The 21,095-nt window shown below is 38.8% G+C and overlaps 1 protein-coding gene across 2 annotated transcripts in view; it reads left to right on the forward strand.

Moving 5' to 3' along the window:
* Positions 1-21,095, forward strand: part of PPP2R5E (protein phosphatase 2 regulatory subunit B'epsilon) — a 71,307-nt gene that overhangs the window by 38,667 nt on the left and 11,545 nt on the right. For both annotated transcript variants that reach the window (XM_066551291.1, XM_066551290.1), the window contains exons 3-6: positions 1,755-1,951; positions 14,234-14,335; positions 16,942-17,034; positions 20,947-21,077. In XM_066551291.1, the coding sequence (XP_066407388.1) occupies positions 1,755-1,951; positions 14,234-14,335; positions 16,942-17,034; positions 20,947-21,077 (523 nt within the window). The remainder of the gene's footprint in view (positions 1-1,754; positions 1,952-14,233; positions 14,336-16,941; positions 17,035-20,946; positions 21,078-21,095) is intronic.

Below are 21,095 nucleotides of genomic sequence, written 5' to 3' on the forward strand. Positions count from 1 at the left end.
TTGAAAACTAACCAATTGCACTTTTTTTTTCTTTTTTTTCAGCCTGTGTATAAGGCTGTCTTTGGAAGAAATGTTTCATCATTTAACTGTTGCCTGCTTGTTAATAACAGTGAATTCTGAAGTCCATTAATCTCTGTGTTATTTGAAGGCAGGTAGTCAAGAGAGCAGTCACAGAACTCTGCTTCCCCAGGCCCTTTATGTCCTGCAGGGCTGTAACCTTAGAAAGGTCATGTATAGAAATGATCTTTTTTGTTGTGGATGAAGACTAATGAGTTTCTCTGTCTCCTTGGCTCATCTTGGGTTTCAGCTCTGCCTCCTCTGAGGTGTTTGAATGTGTGAGAGAGACCTGGCCAGTGGAATGGCTTTAGGGTGCCTGGTTTTGGGACCCTCAGTATTCCAGAGCTGTTTGTGGAGGATTCTTCTCCTGTGTACATTCCCTGTTGAATCCTGTCACTACTTCAGTGCTGTAAACAAAAACAGGTTGAAGAAACTGTTGCATCTTTATTTGTACTGCACTCCATGTTTATTCTTTTTAGTGTTTAAACACTGGTTTTAATTAAATTGAAGCACTGTGTTTAAGCAAAACAGATTTGTGGTGCTTAAGTCTTAAAACTATTTAAAAGTACCATACAATTACTAACACCTCCCAGCATTTGCCAGGTATTCCTTTCTATGACTTATTCTGTGTCAGCAGTGAGAAGTTCCATCTTAGATTGGCCTTTGAGAAGCCCAGGTTTCAAGAAATAAACACAAATTCTTTACTACTAAAGCTTTTTTTAAAGTGAGATCAGGAAGGTCAACTGATGGATTTTGGTGCTGAGGCAGGCATTGGTGCCTAAATAAAACCAGGTAGTTGAAAGGAAGCTCCCTAGTCTGAGGACAGACCTTTAGAGTAAAAATGTGGATTTCATCTCTACAACTTCCTGGTATTGCTGTCCTCCTCTTTTGTACATGAACACTGGATAAATGAAGCTGTCTCTGTATTCTTTTGAAGCATGTGGTAAAGTAACCAACAACTAAGAAGTTGACATTTCTTTTATTATTGTATTAAATCTTTTCATTTGCTGTGAATTAAGAAAACAGAGCAAAAGTAGTGAGTTCTGTTTACTTTATTGGTCAAGCACATACTATTTTTTGTGAAAATGTTCCTATTGATGCATGTTATGTGTTCACAGTACAGAAAAAAAATCCTCACTGTGTTTCAGTGAAATTGATTTTGCTATGGGAAGTGTCAATATGGGGATAATGATTGAAACTCAAAACTTGTTTGTGGAATTATGGCCTTGCTGTGTGTTCATATATAGGTATTCATGTATATTCATACAGGGTTATAAATGACGTGGTGTTTTTAGAAATACAAATTAATCAAGCTTGATGTGTTTGACACTTCTTTCATCCTCCTTTGGAGTTGAAGTTAACGATGGTAAAAACCAGCCTCCAGTCAAAGTAGTTGTTTATTGTAAAATGATGTCTTGAGTGCTGGTGTGTTTCCATTCTCTGCTTCAGCCTGGACTTTCTTGGTGAACTTTATTTTCCTCATAGCAGTTGATGATTAAATTCCTTCTGCAATATGTTCAAGATCTCAAACACACAATAGCAATACAGTTCCTGTAAGTGGTTCATTTGTTAATCTGAGCTCTGTTTTACAAGAATTGTATGAATGCTGCTTTCCTTTGAAATTGATCTTCAAAAAGAAATCCTGTTTTGTATAATAAGATGCCAGACTCACAAAGATTTCCTTTCTTGTTTCATAGACGTTCCATCTTCAGAGCAGCCTGAACTGTTCCTAAAGAAACTTCAACAGTGCTGTGTCATTTTTGACTTCATGGACACGCTTTCAGACCTTAAAATGAAAGAATACAAGCGCTCCACTCTTAATGAACTGGTGGACTACATTACAATAAGCAGAGGCTGTTTGACAGAGCAGACTTACCCTGAAGTAGTTAGAATGGTGAGTTCTTTCTTTCTCATGGTCTCCTTTTAAACTCACTTGCACTTCCAGTTACACCCTGTGGGCGAAATTGAACCCTGGAGTAGGTGGATTAAATGATGCCTTTGGCTTGGATTTGCTGATAGACATTGCTTGGGGATAATTCTCCAAAGACAAGAATATTCATTTTATATATTTTTAATGAAAGTCAAGTAGATTATGGTTATTATAGTGTCACAAATTATGAAAGGAAACCTGGATTGTTTCCTGATAGAGAAAGCCAGCAGCCATTAAATCAGAGTCCCTCGTGTTTGCTCCAGTCTATCTTCCCTCTCCTCCCAGTGTAAATAATGGAATAATTTTTGCAAGTTTCTTATCTTTCTTTGAACTTACTCCAAGTTCTTGGTTGTCTGCTTCAGTTACAGATACCTTAAAGTATGCATGGATAATAATTTTAAAATAATAAATGCTAAAAATGTTGTACAGGATTGTTGTGTCAATTTCCTGGTTGGGTTATGTGGATTCATTGCAGGTGCTGTTAGAGTGAGCAAGATTGCTCAACTATAAAGCCATACCTTGTATATATAAATTGTTAAATAATAGTGTTTTCATTGTAAAAATGGAAACAGTACCAGATGCTCTATGGTGAAGAATGTTCATTGCAACTGGCAAAATCAATCACTGCTTTAAAATGTTTGTTCTGTGCTACTGAACAGAACCCTTATAACCTGTTCTCTAAATGAGAAAGCAATTAATTAAATATAGATTTGGTCTTGACAGTTTCCTAACAGTACTGTGTGATTGTGGAATCCATCCACTGGCTATGTGCTGTTAGAAGAAAAAACATGAATAGTTTTTGCATTGCATTGTGTATGCTCCTTGCTTCTTTTCTGACACACAGATACATGCTGTGTTGCTTGTCTGTAGTACTTAAAAATAGCTGTAAATTGTGACAAAACCATCAAGCAGTTAATCATGAAGGAAAAAAAGAGAATTAAGGGTGTATGAGAAAATCTTTATATGGCTTCTTTGTGTGTATGCATTGTCAGAAAGCCTGTAATTATGAGTTCAGATTCTTTCCCTTCTCCCTCACTCTCTCCTGCCCCTTTCTGCACTGGACCAGTCTTGTGAATGAACTGCTTGCTGTGTTATTTCTTCAGAATGTGAACTCATGCACCATTCAAATACCAGGCAGAATACAGAATAACTTGTTTTCCTTCTCAATTTTTCTGCTGGTGCTGCGCTGTAGTATCTAAATGGTTTGCAAGTGTTAGTTTCATCTGATGTGTACCCCTTGTGATGAACAAAGTATATCACACCCTTTGCATAGAAAGGATGTTGATGCACAGATGACTTCAGTAAAATGGGGGACTTTTTCTGTGAGTAGCAGATGCCTCCAAACTCATCCCCCCAGAGAATTTGGTAATTTTTATAGCATTTCTGTTACTGAGGTTGTATTCTTGGGTTGACACTGGTTATAGTTGTTTCCTGCAGCAAAATCTCTTGAATAAAAACTCTGTAAGTTAGTGTTGCCTTAGCTTGGGCCCCAGGAAGCAAGAAGAATTTGATTTGTAATTGTTTATGAGGTTCAATTTGAATCATAAATAGTAATCTATGAAACAGTGTGATCTTGAACAGTAAAGTAAAACCCCTTTGATATAATTTCCTACTGTCCCTGCAGTCACTTGTAGTGATTCACAGAACAGTTTTTAACTTAAGGAATGAGGTATTGCCTAAAGAGTTTGAAAAGCATGGTTTTGAATAATTTCCTTAAATATAGTCTGTATCTATGATATGGAGGAGTTATTGGAAATAAAGATGCAGCCTGAATATTTGCAGTGTATTTCATAGATATTTACTAATGGTGCTTAAGAAATTTCAGTTTCACCTTAGATCCTTTTTGATAGAAATCTGTTCTCTCATCTTTTCCTTTCATGGCATCATGCCCTTCTTCATTCTGCTTTCTTCTACTTTGCATTTGTGGTGCTGAACCCAAGCTGTTTCCTCTTCAGTTCTGGGATACTGAAGCAGGAGAGGACTGTGAATATTCTCATGTCCTGTGTCTGGCTACTCAGTGGCCCCTGACTGGCCAAACCTGATTGTTTTCTTATAAGCAAAAAGATGCATAAGTATTTAAGGAAGTGAATGTGATTTTTTTTTTTTCTTAAGAATTTCCTGAGGAAATTTTAAGTAAATATAATTGTAAATTGTAATTTAGATTTTGGGTGAAGCTCCAGCCTGCAACAGCCACCTGAGCCTTGGTGAAGGTGTAAGCAGTTGAAAGCTGGACTCCCCTGATTGTGCCTGTCACAACCAGTGGTGTTTTGGGTGCATGTGCTGCTGGAAAACCACTTTGGTGGCTGTGCTCCATGGGAGCAGGATGCAGTGCTGTGATACTGAATTTGTGGGAGTGCACCCATAGCAGATGCACGAATGATTCCTGCTGATGGTCCCAGTGAATGCTGCTGCAGTGTTTCTGCTAAACCACTTCACCAGGGCTTTTGAAAAGTCTTGCAGGTGTTTTGGTTTTTGTAGATGGACTATCTGGTAAAAATGCTGGTTTTTCTTGCTGGTCTTTGCCTATAAAAGCAAGACTTGTTCACCACTTTGAGAACAGTTGCACAGGCCCTAGAGGGAAGGGTAGTTCTTCTGAAATGCTGTAGAATAAGTTTTCAGCACACACTGCTGGGTGAAGAGATGGCATTAGTCACTTTGTAATAAAGCCCTACTTTTTGGTGTAACTTATTCTTTGCAGTAAATACATGTTCTTGTTTCAGTTTTGTGCCCATAATCATACACTGAGACAGACTTAAATGTGCACAGTTGACTTCACAAGTGCAGCTACCACCTTCATGTCCTTTTGGGGATTTTCACCAAAGTCTCCAGCTGGGTTCACAAGGGAGCTGTCACGTTGACAGTCTCAGACCTGTCATGATAGTGAAGAAAACAGCAATATCTGTGTTCTGACCAAATTAGCATCCCTGCTGCCTGCCTGCCACAATTGTCATGGGAGTGTTTTGATTGAAAGACCAGGATCTTAAAACTGATCAAAACTGAGCCCAGTTGTTTTATGTCCCTTTGAAAGATCTCTGCCCTGTTATGTTTAGTGTTTATGAATCTGAGAATTAGTATCTCCTGCTTGTCCCTTTGGGCTACTGTGATTTGGAGGTGAAGGGAAAAAAAGTTCTTTTGTGAGTTTTAACATCATCCAGGAGCAGGAAAAAAAAAAGGTGCACCAGTCTAAAAGTGATATTTTTAAAGTTACTAGTATTTATAGAGAAGGATTAATAGCTAAAGTGTTTTCTCATCTAAATCACCTAAAATGTTCAAAAAATAGTATTTGTGGAAGAAACTTCTTTGTTTTAAGGTTTTATAATGTATGTGTATGTTAATGATCTCTGTTAGTGACCCAAAAGTTGTTTGACTCTAGACATACTAGGCTAGGAAAAGATTGCCAGTAGAATTCTTCAGAAGAGCTGAGATTTTTAATTGCTTCTAAAATATAAGGGTTTGAAAAAGTCATTTGTGGCAGCCAGATAACTTAGAGATGTTTTTCATGCCGACCATCTAAAATGTGTGCCATTAAAAGCTTTAGCCATACTTGTAGCATCACATGTTTTCATCTTCTTCTCTTGAGCATGTGATAAGATGTTGTATATAGCTAAATGTGAAACCACTTGGCTGTTTGTCAACCTGTGTGCAAATCTGCTTCCTTAAACCACTCTCTATAGCTTGATACAGTGTCTGGCATGTTATTTGTTATTCAAAAAAATAAAATAAACCAAAACCTCCTAATGACCACCAAAGCAAGTTGCAGAGGCCTCATCCATGTCATCAATATCAGTTGATAGGGAGAGGAATTGGGATTTGTGGTAATGGCCATGAGCTGAACAGATTTATTCAGGAGGGGATTGCTCAGCGTGCTTCCCCTGCAGTTTGATGTGTTGTTCAGAAGGGCAGATGACATTCTTTAGAATTAGGCAAATCTTAGGAAAAATGGCCTTGCCAATTAAGCCACACTCTGCTAAGAAGGAAATGCCAGTAATAGGACTTTATGAGCCAATAATTGGACACTTAATCTAAAATTTATTCCTGTCTGAGCAAAATGTGGAGGCTTAAACTAATGATACAGATTTTTGCTGGTAGATTAAGCAGTGGTAGTTGAAGGAAATAAATGTTTGTTTTTATCTGTGGTATCCTGAAGGGTGTATGTGGTAGAACTGTTTTGCTTTATGGATGTTAAGACATAGATTGAGGAAACTCATCTATTTAATTGAAAAAATGGATGAAAAAATTGACAAGCTTTTAAACTGAGAAGTCTGGATGAATCTCTTTGTTGGTGAGCAACCTTTTAGCTCTCCTACTTGCTTCTTTAGAAATTGTAGACCTAGGCCCTGACGTTTACACATCAGTGTGTGTTTGCCAGCCCACAGGAGATGGCTAATGAAACTCTCTTCAGATCCATCTTTTAGAATGGAGTAGTGATACTTTGTTCTCTTTTCTAAGTGCTGAAATGCCTCTGGCTTCCCATTGTCATCTTTATCTTTTCTGTAATGGCAAATTGAGTAAAATAAGACTGTAATTTCTGTACAGCCCGAGTGAAACATCATAGGAGATGTCATGTGGTGTAGAAGCTGTGTTAAGCAACACAGGGAAAGAAACTTGGTTAAATCAATACCCAAATAAACACAAAAAAATGCATTTTAAAGGTCAGATTCTGGTTTGTTTTTTTTTTTTCCCTCTCTTCTTTCTACTGGCATAAATCTGGAGAGATTGCATTCATTTTTACTGCAGGTTTGTCTCAGCAGATGTGAGGGCAGAATCTGCTCAGGAGTTTGTTTGTGACAGACCCGTTAAACATAAAGAATATCTTGCTAAGCCATGATTTTTTTTAGTATGTTGAGGAACCTATTTTTAGGAAGTGTTCTAGCTGTTAAACTTCATAGGCATTATGGTTTTTATATTTTCTATAGCTTTAGCTGTGTCTTATGACTAAGTATGACATCTTCAGAGTTTCTGTATTAAAATGTTCTTGGATAGAGATTTTTCTGCAGGTCCATCTATATTCAGTCTTACCTTTCTGATTTAACAAAAAACCTGTGTGTATGTTCCTGTTGCTTCTTGCATTAGATTTCAAAATATAAAATGAATGTCATTTTGAGTTTAAGGGAAAACAATGAAATCATATACTCTCACAAGAATTGACAAATCATATCCCTTTCTAATGGGAATTTTATATATGTTCAGGAATTCTGTCAAATATTAGGAATTAATCTTGAACTTAACTTATTCTCAGTGGAAGTAGAACAGATTTTGAAGGCATCTGAAATGCTGGAAGGAAAATGCAATGTCCTTTGATCCCTCCGCCCATGTTTTTTGATTAAAAATTGTCATGTAGGTGCAGCCATAATGGAGCAAACATGCTATTGTTAAAAAAAACACATAAAAATCACATAATATTTTACATTCTGTTCTTCTTTCTTTAATGTGAGGCTTAACAATTCTGTAGAAGCAAGAAAAGAATCTAACTTCGGTTTCTTTTATGGATTATTTCTAAATACTTTTGTTAGATGTTTTTGTTACTCACATTCTTTATACACCTAGCTCGTATTAAATGTACAATGCTTATTAAAAGAAGAGGCTCTGATGTTTTGTGCCCTTCTCAAAAAATCAGTTGGAGGCAGCTCCTCTTGCAGCAGTTGTCCCTAATAATTTTTCTGGACAGTCTGTAATTACATTTACCTGTATCCATTATTGCTGTGGTTGGTTACGTGGGCCTTGCATCTGTCAGGCTCTATCTGCATAACAGTGCAGTGACTAGGTCTGAAGCAGAGAAATAAACTGGGAAAACACTTTATTGTTCAAGAAGCACTGGAACAGTATTTATTTATTTATTTATTTATTTATTTGTAGGACCTTTACATCCCCACACCCTATTTTGGCTGTGTCATCCTCTTAAGTACCTTTAAAGCATTTTGTCTACAGACAACCACAATGTTAATCTGCTTCTGAGGGATTGTTTTCCTGAGTTTTGAATTGTGTGTTTTGTTCTTTAGTTTGGAGTCCAGGACAGCATGAGTTTTGTAATGCTGTCTAGAGTTCAAGTTCATTCATTGGCAGGCTTTCACTTGATCTCCTGCCTGCTCTAGAGGTGAGGAGCTCTTTTTGCTGGTACTGTGCTTTAATTTGTGCAAGATACTTAGCTACTGCTATGATTTTTCAGACTGTATTATAGAATTACCTTGGCACACATTAAATTATTCTTCCATTGAATCATCTGAAACCTTAGTTACAAGGAGATAGTGATGAATGGGGTTACTGGTAGGGTACCCAGATATAGTTTGGGTCTGGGTGACCTAGAGTGGAATTGCAGAGCTCCAGTTCCCAGCAGGGAGGAGGTTGTACCCAGGGCTGGGGCTGAGCTAACACTTCTAGTTCAGATCCAAAGTGTCATAATCCACCTTGGTTCTTGCCAGAGTGAACAAGATTAGAACAAGGGGTAGTGGCTTTAAACTGGAAGGGGAGAACAAAGGGTAATGGCTTGAATTTGGAAGGGAACAGGACCAGATGACATGTGTAGGATGGAATTCTTCACTGTTAGCTTGGCCAGCCACTGGCACAGGTTGTCCAGAGAAGCTGTGGCTGCCTCATCCCTGGAATTGTTTAGGGCCAGGTTGGATGGGGCTTGGAGCAACCTGGTCTAGTGGAAAGTGTCTCTACCTGTGGCAGGACAGATTAGAATTAGATGACCTATAAGGTCCCTTCCAACCCAAACCCTTCTGTGGTTCTATGAGAAGTTTCAGGGTTTGTCAGTTGGGTTTCTTTTGGGCAAAGCATCCACTGTAGAAGTATAGCTACTGCTTTTTTCAGTGCAAGATATCACTAGAAAGCAACTCCTCCCTCTAAAACACACATGGTGTGGACACTGCACCTGAAATCCAGCTGTTTTCTCCTACAAACTCACTCCTGTTGTAGTTCTGCCAAGAGAAGCATTGCCCAAGGATCTTGGGTTTTCTGCTTCCTCATCTGTATGGATGGAAGCTGCCACCACCACTAAGTGGGTGAGGGTAAGCTAACAAGTTTAGGAGCCCTGATCCAGAGCTAAATTCTTGCAGGTTATTGACTGAATTTTTAGAAGACGTAAAGGTAAAGGGAAAATGAGAAGAACTGTTTTCCCCCAGCCTGTGATCTGGATTGTTGACTGTGTTTACAATCCAATGTAGTTCATTTTGATGCAGCCAAGTCAAAAGTAATGCTCCTGGGCAAAAGAAGGCACATAATATTAAGCCCTGAAAGACTGTATTCAGGCAAGCAGTGGTGCAGAAAAGAACCTGAGCATTGTGGATTGCTTATCATGAGTATCTTAATATGAATTTCTGGTACGCTGCACTGTTCAAAGAAGTGAATGTCGATAAATTAATATGACAACATGCAGGAGAAAAGAGGGAGATGGTCTGGCTTTTTATACCCCAGGGCACTTGTGCACAGGTGGGAGGTCAAAGGAAGGAAGCAAAAATAATCACAGGATTAAAAACAAACAGAGAAACCAACAACTGCCTGGGTTTAGGAGCTTTGTTTTTCCATTTAATGACACAGAGGTTGAGAGTTGTCATGTCTATAAAAAAATACCTATCTATAGATAGACACATACTGCATATGCAAATATATATATACAGGTGGAAAAGAGATCTGGTGGTTTAGCAAGAGCCAACAGGGTATCAGGCAGATTCAACCTTGAGATCACAAACAGTGCTGTAGCTAAATTAGTAGTGAAACTTTAGGAAAAGAGAGCTGGTGGAACAGTGTATAATCTTTGAAGATAAAACTAGATACTACATTTTGTAAGAGGTTCTTTAGTCAAACTTCTGGGAACAATTCAGTGGTTTTATAGAGAGATTATAGCTGAGTGACTGCAGTAGTTGCTTCAGGCTCTAGAATATGTAAATCTGTAAATGATATTAAAAAACTCCACATATGCAGATGTGTTTCAGAAGGACAAGTCCAGTGTCTTTCTGGGGGCCAGTGTTGTCTCCAGGTTAGCATGGCTTCATGTTATGACTTAATTACATTTTATTGCTTCTGTGTGTTATTATTATGCACAGCAGTTTAAACATTGTGAGCAGAGATACTGGGTTTCAATTTTATATGTACATGGGGTTTATTTAGATGATTCCACATATTTTTAATTGAAGAACAGGTGTTCCCTGTAAGCTAAATGGGTATCCACTTACCCTGGTTTTATATAGAGAATACATTAAACTTTGCAGTGTGTGTGTTTGTTTTCATTTCAGCTTTCATTCAGGAAGACTATTACTGATAAAAATCTTTGTTTCAAACAGCACAGAGTAGAAGTGCTCAGCTGCAATTCAATTTGTGAAGTGTTTCTATTACAGTGTTGTCACTTTTATAGCACTCCAGTGAGGGGCAGGGAGAGGACTTCTCAAAACATGAATTTTGACTTCAAACTTGATCCTTTTACTACCTTCTTTTCTAAAAGTTATTTTGAATATAAATATGGTGATAAAGATTTCTTGAAGCTTGATGCTTTTACCTGTATAGTCTTAATTTTGTGGTTGTGCATTGCCAGGTACCAACCATCAGATCTGTTCAGAAATTGCAGCTCACTCTCTGTGGGGGGGGGGTTGCAGAGCAGCCTTCCCTGTCTTGTTTGTTTTTAACAAATTGACATTGACTTGTAATTGCCTGGGAGAATTTTTGTCTTGCATCTGGCTGGAGTTAGGTGTTAGATCAGATCTTAAGAAGAAATTCTTTATTAAGAGGGCAAGTGAAGCACTGGCACAGGTTGCCCAGAGAAGCTGTGATTGCCCATCCCTGGAAGTGTTCAAAGCTAGGCTGGATGGGGTTTGCAGCAGCCTGGTCTAGTGGGTGGCATCCCTGCCCATGGCAGGGTGTTGGAAGGATGTGACCTTAAAGGTCCCTTCCGGCCCAAGCCACCCTGTGATTCTGTGACTTGTGCCTGACTGACACAGAGCTCAGAGGTTTCTGTGCATCTCCAGTCTGGAAATCTGTCATTTCAGCATTTCCACTTGGGTCTGGTTTTTGGTTCAGTGCCAATGGGTAGATTCAACTGCTCGTTAGGTTGGTTTCTGGCACTTGGGTGTTGAGATTCTGCATGATGGAGGAGCTCTGGTGGACTTTGTACACCCAGTTTGGTGTGTGCTTCTGAAAGGTACAGCCATGGAGAAGAGGGTGCAGGTGTTTCTGAGGACAGAGAGAGGACATCTGTCTCGATACAACTTTCTAGAATATTGGAGTTCTGGTTTGCCTTCCAAAAGGATCATCTGGGCTTGGAGGCATTCCTAATCCGTGGCAGACGGAAGTCAGTATTGATCCATGGTCATTGGTGTTGGCTTTGGGACAGGAATCACTGGGGACTGTGTGTGCAGGCCTGGCAGGGATGTCCTCTGGCTTGATGATCCAAGAAAGGTCAGGAGAGAAATGGTTCAGCTATCCAGCTGAAGGGATTTTGGCATGCTGCTTGGGCCCGGGGATAAATTCTAAATAGCTGCCTTATGCCTATCTGAGGAAAAGTCTTTCCAGATCTGATGCTGCTGTGTTATGTGGTGGCTGTCAGGGTCTCCAAAGTACAGCTGGGCAGTTCATGCATGGAAGGACTTGTTGTCTTCAGTTCTCCCTTAGAGGCTTATAAACATTAACCACCCAGAGGCTACTGATTTAGATAAGCATGCTATAAATTGACACTGCATGTAAATGAGCTATCGTGCTGTGTTGTGGTGATTAATGTAACTGTAATGGCACACATTATCTCCTAAAGTTATGATAACCTGGGGAAATCACTTAAAGATAACCTGTTCTGTCTGTTCTCCTCAGGAGGATATCTGCATTTTGGCTCCACATAGCTTATCTTTACTCCTAATGCAAACCAGAAAATTAAAGAGAACAAACTGCATACTAGGACCGTAATGCAAGCAGGATTCAAGCTTGCATTGCATTTACTCCTGCATGATAATTTTCTTATGCAAAAAAACCTGCTTTTGAGTTGCCTTGAGACTGGTATTTTTTAATGGGCACTCTCCAGAGATCATACTAATTTTGTCCCAAGCTCAAGATCCAGGTGTCTGTGCTGGGACTTAGCTAATTGTTGCTGAACCTCTCATGCTTCTGTCATGCTGGTAAGGCCCTGGCACTAACTGCTTGAGGCTTGGTTTGACTTGAGTCTTACAGGAATTTGTCTTTGTTTAGCTCTTCATTCTGAAAGTATGTACTTTCCCTTGCAGGTTTTACTTGTGCCATAATTCAGTATTTGTTCCAGTTTCTAAACAAAACAGCTGATGAGTGATCTGTAGGTACAAGTTTTAACAATACATGTATAGTTAAATTTGCAGAAAATTTTCTTTCTTGTTTCAAATGAAACTTAAAGCAGAAAAGGGGGAAAAAAAGCTGCCTTTGGTTTTCTTAGTTTCTTATTTTGATCCAATGGGATTTTTGACTGTAAAGCATTAACAAAAAATGCTTGAGTAAGTATTTTAGAATCCCAAATCTTTGGATTTAAGGTACATTTCCCACTTTTTACTTGGAAATCCTTTGGGCTGTCTATCCTCTCTTGTGTTCTACCATAGAAACTCTGTCTTGCCAATTGTGATCACTCTCCTCCTCTCCCTGCGTTTTCGTATCAGGGATAGTAGAAGGAGGAGCTCAGGAATCCTTGAGGAAACACAAACTGTAACATGTATGTATTCCTGGAATAGTTATTTGACCTCTCATGAGATTAGAAATGTCTCTTCATGACGGGGCTCTTGAGAGAAGTGAATGAGCTGGGGAAGAGGCAGGAGAAAGGAGGAAAGGACCTTTTCCTAATGAGCGCTGGCAGTCACTCGGTGCTGTGGCACAGGGCGGGAGGAGCTCAGTACCCCAGCACAGCTGCAGGAAATGCTGAGTCTGTCCAGGCTGGAAGCAGCGCTGAGCTTTACAGAGTGGGGCTCCTGTGGAGCCTGCCGGACTGGAACTGCAGTGGCACACACCCTCTTGTGGCAGGAAGGGACAAGGCCCAGCACAAACCAGTGTGGCCTCTTGTTTTCTGTGCTCCTCGGTTTGCCTTGCTCTCACTCTGTTGGGTTCAGTGAACATCCCTCACCTGGGTGCACCACCTGGGCTTTTCTGCACTTGCCTCTTTCATCTTTCTGTTTCTGCAGTGCTTGAATCTGTTCTGTTTGTCTTGCAAATTTTTAAACTTCACCCTATTTAAATCTGGTTTTATCAGTGTTTGGATTGTATATATTGTATATATATACAATATATATATTGTATAAAGGGCTTTAAAGTGCCCTTTCTCACTAAGTTGCCAACATACTGAAAATACTCCTTACAGACTAAAACATTTACAGGAGCAAAAAAAGCTGGAAAAAATAAACAAGGATGCTAAAGAACATACTAGTTTTGTGTCTTAAATGGCTTAGTTTGTCTGAACTACTATGAAGGGGTCATGTATAGATTAGGGGATAACATGCTGCTTTTCCCAGCTGTTTGATTAACCAGCTTAGGGATGGGTCAGATGCACAGGAGCAGGGCAAGGAAGGCACATCATCACCTTCCAAGTGCTGAGGGGCCCTACAGCATGTTTGCAGTTATCAGATTTGCTGCATAATAAGCTGTACGCTCCATTCAGCACTCTGATTAACCCAGGAAAGCTCTCTGGCTCAGTCTTTGCTGATAGCATGAACCTCACAAAGCCAGGCAGTCTCACCAAAGTACCTCCAAATAAGATTAAGCAAAGCGAGCCAGCCATGAAATAAAATGTAGGCTAAGTGTCGAGCAAATGCTCTTATTTGCTTTCATTTAGTACCAAGTTCTGTACTTGGCATGAGGTGTCCAAGCATTTAATGTGTGAGTAGCACTTGCAACTCCTAGCAAGTGCTGACAGATGAGGCCTTAATCATTAATGTTTCTCTGTACAGACAAAAATAACCAAATGCTGTATGACAGCACTTATAAACACGAGTTGATGGTATTTCCTACAACTCCTAAGCAGTCCTGGCTCCCACTGATGCCCATCAGGATTGGGAATTACATGTTGGTGGAACATGGTGGCAGACTGGGTAATGCTGGGGTATCAGAGGAAAGGAGAAAAGCCAAGGCTGGTGGCAGGTTTGTAAAGTGACAGGTTCCTTAGCCCTGTGCTGCTGCTAAAGATCCTTGTCAGACAGCAGGAAAAAGAAACAGTGTTCAAGGGATGGAGGATGGAGCAGGTACAGACATACAGGGTCCTAAAATCTATTACCTGTTTGCAGAATGGATCTCATCCTCCTTTCTTTGCCTTTTCAGGTATCTTGCAATATCTTCAGAACTCTCCCACCTAGTGACAGCAATGAATTTGATCCAGAAGAAGATGAGCCCACCTTGGAGGCATCGTGGCCGCACTTACAGGTTTTTGATTATTTACCTCAGAAGAAATTCTTGTCATTGCTTGGTGTATCTAATAATTTTCTCAGCTTTTTTTTTTTTAAACCTGTGGATCAGAACTAGTCTGTGAGACACTAGCATTTATTAATACTGTTGATGATTCTAATATAGTACCTACAGAAAAGAGAGAGAACTTTGTGATATTTCCAAACTGTTAAAGCTTTCTTTCAAAATTATATTGATGGTGTCCCTCATATTCCTGTTTTCCTTCACTGATTTTAAAATTATTTTGCTTTCCCAACTGCTTTGATGCACAAGTATTTTTCAACAACTGCAGCAAGAGCATTGTAAGGATGACACTGCTGGCAGTTTTGCTTTATTGAGGGTGGTTAATATTCATAGGAAAGTGTACAGGTGTTGGCAGCTGATCAGAAAAATGAATGAGAAGCTGCATCCCTATCTAAGTCCTCCTTCTCCTCGAGTCAAGGTTTGCTCCCAGGTGTTTGGAGCAGGATTCACGCTCACTCAGTAGCATCCCTTCCTGTGAATTTCAGTTGTCAAAACGAGGGCTTTTGAGACCCCCATGTGGAATAACACTGCATCCAGGGCTGGGGTTATTAGCACAAGAAAACCATGGACCTGTTGGTGTGCGTCCAGAGAGGAGGGTGCAGAGATGATCAGAGGGCTGGAGCACCTGTCCTGTGAGCACAGGCTGAGAAAGCAGGGCTTGTTCATCCTGGAGAAGAGGAGGCTCCAGGGAAACCTCATTGCAGCCTTCCTGTACTTGAAAGGGAGATGATAAAAAAACAAGGGAGGGTGACTTTTTACATGGTCAGATAGTGAAAGGACAAGGAGAGATTCAGATTACACTTTGTTAAGAAGCTCTTGACTTGTGAGGGTGTGAGGGCCTGGCACAGAGGTTGCCAGAGAAGCTGTGGCTGCTCCATCTCTGGGAGTGTGGAAGGCCACGTTGGATGAGCAGCCTGGTCTTGGGAAAGGTGTCTCTGCCCATGGCAGGGGTGGTGAAATGAGGTGATCTTAATGTCCTTTCCAACCCAAACAATTCCATCATTCTGTGATATAGAATGAAGAACATAAAATAAACTGGAGAAAACATCCTTGATACTAATGCAGTAAATTCCTTTATAGAAAATATAGATGAAAATCCTGTGTGTGTTAGTCAGGATAATGACTCACACCACTGGTAAATTTACAGGAAGTTTGCTTGAGTAACAGTTTGTGGAGTTTGGGTGTTTTTGTGAGCAAAGGAGCAGAATTGATCTCAGCCTGAAATGAGGATTTTATTTTACAGTTGCATGCACAATGCTGTGAGTGTTTTTTTTCACTCTTTTATGTTCTCTAAATCAGAATCTGTTGAAATGTAGGTTCATCCCTCATTTATATTTAAATTTCACAAAAAATAGGAATCTTCAAAACTTCAAGGCAGCTCTGAGGAGCTGTGCCTGCCTGGAAACAGCACATTCAGTGACACTGGTGCTGTAGTTCAAAAAGTCATTACTTGCATGGAAATGAGGGAATTTCTTACCCAGTGGATGACTTAGCATTGTCAAGAAGAAATTCACCAAGTATTTGTGAAAAGTCAATGGAATTGATTTTCTGATGATTTAATGTTGGTGTTATGTAAGCTGTCACTTTTCCCACAACTTATTTCTCAACCTCTTTCTTTCTTTTGATTTCCTATTGCTTCCTTTGAGAAGGCAGAGAACACTGTTAGAAAGTACCAGCAGCAGTTTTGCAGCATGTTGCTGTCAGGGAAGAGTTTAAAATGATTTTAAAATGTAATTTTGAAGCTTCCTTTTTCCTTTCAGTATCAATATTCATACTCACTAAAGACAAAAAGAAAAAAGTTTTCAGTGGCTGCTCTTTATGAAAAGGTTCTGCCAAGAGAATGGCTGGCTGGTAGCTCATTACCAGTGACAGATCAGAGTTGCTGTCTTAGGAGGCCACAGCAGTCTCTGTTTCACTTCACTTCCTTGTTCCCTGGTTTTTATACTCTTCTTTTTCTCCACTAAATGAAAAGTCTTGCATGTCCCACTGAAGAGTTTAGGTAGAGATGGAACTGCATGAAAATAAGCAGATTTTCTCCAGCCCTGAGGCTAATCTTTACAGTAAGTTAGGAACTTCTGAATAAATTCTGGTTGGTATTCTTCTTCTGTGTTTCAATTTGTACTAGAACACTACTCCAAGCAGTTTCTAATTTAATTTAAATATTTCCAACTGTTTCACCAACCCCTTCAGAATTGTAATGTCTGTATTTGATGTGTCTTCAGCAGTTCAGAGGGCAGTTTAAATGTGCTTCCCAATTACTCTGGGAAGCTTTACAAGATGATAACAAGCATTACAAGATGGCAGTGCCTGTTCTTGGTGATGAAATGTCTTTGACTGGAGTTAAATAAGCAGAGGCAGCTTAAAAAGCTCATGTAATTAATTTTAACTAAAAGGTGGCAATTTGATAAAGGAGAAAAATCTTCTCCATTTTTTTAACCCTTTGTACTAGGGAAAAATAAGCATTTAATCTTCTAACAAAATAATTTAGGGAAATACTAAAAATATAAAGAGTAATCAAGTCATAAACTAAACCCATGTTTTGTTTATTTTTTGTTTTGCAGCTTGTATATGAGTTTTTCATACGATTTTTGGAAAGCCAAGAATTTCAGCCCAGCATTGCCAAAAAGTACATAGATCAGAAATTTGTATTGCAGGTAAGCTGGTGTGTTTTCTTTAAGGCTTAGTGGTGCTTTTGGGAAAAAAAAAATCCTTTAAAAGATATAGTTTAGAATTTGAAAGTGTAACTTCATTTGCAATAGAAAAAGTCTAAATCAGCATCTGCAATGAAAGTTTTCAATCTGTGGAGGTAATGGAAAAAGGTGTGTGTGTTTATATGCCAGTCTCTGTTACTATAGATACATAAAATAGATGGTTTGGATCCAGTTTCAATACCTCAGTCAAAATATTTGACTTACTGGTTTTGAGACAGAGCTGAAACAGTAACTGTTGAAAAATGAAAAGTTTCCCACCAAGTAGTCTCAAAATACTGTTCTCTCTATCTAGAGAGACTACTTAAACACCAGTTTTCATGTGTCTTAGTATTGTTGATACATTTGTTTTCTGGGTAAGCCAGGACACCCCACAGATACATTTTTTTGTCTTCAGGTTTGAGAACAGGCCTGTCTTGGGTTTTGTTTTCCCTTTGTGAGTTTCTGTGTAACTGCCAAGTCAAAAAGAACTTTGTGCTTGATGCTGTCTGTAGCTTGCTTTTGAAAATCAGGGGAATTTAGAAAGATTGCTATTTAGTTAGAAAATGGAGTTTCCTTGCAGGCTGTCACTTGAATGAAAAAGCAACTGGAGCTGGCAGGAGAGAGTCAGCATTTCTGAAGACCTTTCTCTTGCCCCTTATCACTCATGGAGCTTTTATTTTTCCCTGTACTGCTCAGGCAATAAAAGTTGTGCTTTTACAGTTCATCTGTGTTGTTTGGATGAAGAATACCTGAAAAATGTAGTGGACAGAGCAATTTCTGTCCTTACATTCAAAGTTTCAAAGAAGATAATTCAGTTTCCTTCTCGATATCACAAGACCTTCTCCATCCTACAAAAGCAGTTGGATATACTTAAATTTTTACTTTTTCCTTCTCCTAAACACGAGCCTTTTTCATCTGGATCAAACTTCTGGTGGTTTCCTTTTTGTTCATCTCAGTACTGATTTGACAAGGAGGTGCACCAATGTGTTCAGTACCTGGTGGAGATAAAAGAATATGCATGACAAATCACTCCTGACAGGTTTTTCCAGGCTGGTTTTAGTTTGATTAGATAGAGCAGGATTGCATTAGGATGAATACATGTGCTCTCCTTCAAAAATCTGGTAAAAATAATTCTTAGATGCTCCTGTTCTGTGCTGCTGAGCTTGGTCATGACTGGCAACATCCCACTCAGCCTTTTTAAGACATTCAAAACTGTCAGTTTGGCACAGGAGAATGGGTCTAAACCAAGGATTTATTTTTTTTTATTTTAATCTTGCTAGTTTTCATTAAATCTACTAAATGGAAGAATATTATCTACTGAAAGAGGGGAATATGAGATTTTAAAACCTACATATCAGAAAACATGATATGACAATTAAGAGGTCAAAGGAGTTCTAAGGATTTCTGTTCTTGCCATGGAGTTTGGTGATGCACATTTTTATGTTGCTGTGCACGGTATCAATTTAAAATTCACATTTTTCTATAAAAAGTTTTATTCAGACACATATATATATACACACATATACACACTACATATAAATAGTTATATTTCCATTTGTGTAAATATTTTTTTGTGAGCTGTAGGAAATTGGGGTGTCCTTCTACTTCCTGTTGTGTTTGTTGTGTGTCAGGAGTAGCTGCTGAGTACCTGCAGATCCCTTACACAGGAAGGCAATTTGAGACTTAAGAACAAGAAGCATTTTGGTGTCTTGTGACACTGACAACACAAGCGGGACTTTTGGAGTATTTGGAATCAGCTTTTTCTCAAAATTATTATTTTTTTTTTATTTTAATGAAGTGTTTCTTGGCAGTAAGGATGCCTATATGAAAAAAAAAAGTTAGATTTTTACTGGACTTTTTTCAAACTTTTTGCTTGTTTACATGATTTTTGCTTTCTTTTATTAAGTATAGCTGTATTTCTGCTTTCAGCTATATGTTTTAATAAAATACTGTATTTACCAGTGTAGCTGTTCATTTCTAAAGCCTGCTTATGTACAGTTTGAAATGGTTGGCAGTGGTTGCTAAGAGACATACTATTCAAATATATCTACAAGTCTCTGTTATGTAGGTTGCTATTTTGGAAAATTAATTTCCCTTTTCTGTGTATGTTTAGAATAGTCAAAATAAATTATGGAAGTCTTGAAGCTTATTCATATAAATAAGACTTTATTGTTGAAACCTGAAAACAAATTGGACATAGCAAAAGAATAGTCTTATTATTATTATTTTTTTAATGAGAGACTTAGTTTAGCAATGTTTCCAGAGAGGATCTGTATAAGAGAACTGGAAATATAAATACTTTTCAATCCAGTAAGAAAACAAAAAACATAAGTGCTTCCAGCTGTTTGCTGTCTTAGGCTGAAATGTGCTATTTGGGGAAGGATGAGGTGACTATTTATTTATTGAAATCCAGAACTAATTGAGGAGAGCAATGTGTTTATAACCTCTGGAGGGCAGCTGACAAACCTCATACTTCCCTCATGAAATCCCCACCAGAGATCCTTACTGCAAGGAAGATACAGTGAGGTCTCACTGCAAGCTGCAGAAATGTTCCAAACAATGAGGAAGAATGTGTGCATCAGTCCTAGACCTGGATGTTAGAAAGCAAAACCCCAGACAGCCTAACAACTTTAAATCATATTTTTTCTTATCTTTTTTCACCTCCTCAGAATTATATAGCAGTTTAACAGAGATCAGGTGTAGCATGCATACACTGACATATCTACTTGCAATAGGTATTTATAATTTATCTGTTTGTGAACCTAAGATAATTTTGTTTTCTGCCACTCCTGCAATGATTTTCTGACAGCATCTTACCCATTTGTAAGACCTGTTTGACAAACTGTCTTTATTTCTCTTGCAAGACAGGTACTGGTTCACAGATTTTTTCATGCAAGACAGATACTGGTTGCCTTTGATTACTAAAAATTGCCTAAATTCCCTGGTTTCTGCACATTTGTGGCACTTGGTTGTCCTTTTTGCTTTAAAGTTTACCTCTGAATTTATTCCAAACATCCACCAGAATACCCAATGTTGTGGTGTCACAAAAAAAATGAAGAGGGTGGCTAAGGGAAAGCTCATACTGTTGTGGCAGAGGATTCAAGGGGAATGAAACAAAGACCTGCAGGTGATATTCCTGCTGCTCATTTCATGCAGCTTCAGGTGACAGTGTTTGGGAAATATTTTGTACAATACCAGACACTAAACCACCATCTCTCTTGACTGAATCTCACATAACTATTTTGCACTGTATTTAAGAACAACTTAATAAATGCGGGGGTTTTGTTATTGTTGTTTTTTATTTTTTTTTTTTTTTTTTAATTGGCATTGATAATGAAATCACCATTTTGTTCAAAGTGAAGGATTAATTCCCTCTGATGCTTTTGATTTGTGGCAATTGGTGGAGATCCCATAGCAGCAGATCCAGTGCTGGCATGGACTTCCCTGTTGAGTCTTTCCACAGCATGAGGGCCATGCAATCACTGGGAAGGCTTAAGAGCTCATCATATGAATTACAAGCAATTAGAAAAATGTGACCTTGACACAACCTTGTGAGAACAAAGTGTTAGAGCAAATGAGGATCTTCTGGTTCTGCAGAGTCAGGGAATGGTGGATGGTAAAAGGCAAACTGTCTTACCATATTTATTTTTGGGGAGAAGAAGGGCAGCATTTTGGAGCTAGTTAATCACAAATTTATTATTCTGAGGTGTATGATGTTATACTGAAGTTCCAGCAGGCTTTTTTAATACTGGATATCTGCTGCTTGGGTACCATGGATGTCATATTCTTTCATTCATGTGTTTTCATGAATTCAGTTTCATACAGAAGTCTGGTCAAATGTCTCCTGTTTCAGTTCTCTTTTTCCTTTAAACACAGCTGTTGGAGCTGTTTGACAGCGAAGACCCTCGGGAACGAGACTACCTAAAAACAGTCTTGCACAGAATTTATGGCAAGTTCCTGGGCCTTAGAGCATTTATCCGAAAACAGATTAATAATATTTTTCTACGGTAAGTTGTGGAAGAAGG

This window comes from Molothrus aeneus, chromosome 6 (assembly GCF_037042795.1).
Source record: "Molothrus aeneus isolate 106 chromosome 6, BPBGC_Maene_1.0, whole genome shotgun sequence".
NCBI lineage: Eukaryota > Metazoa > Chordata > Aves > Passeriformes > Icteridae > Molothrus > Molothrus aeneus.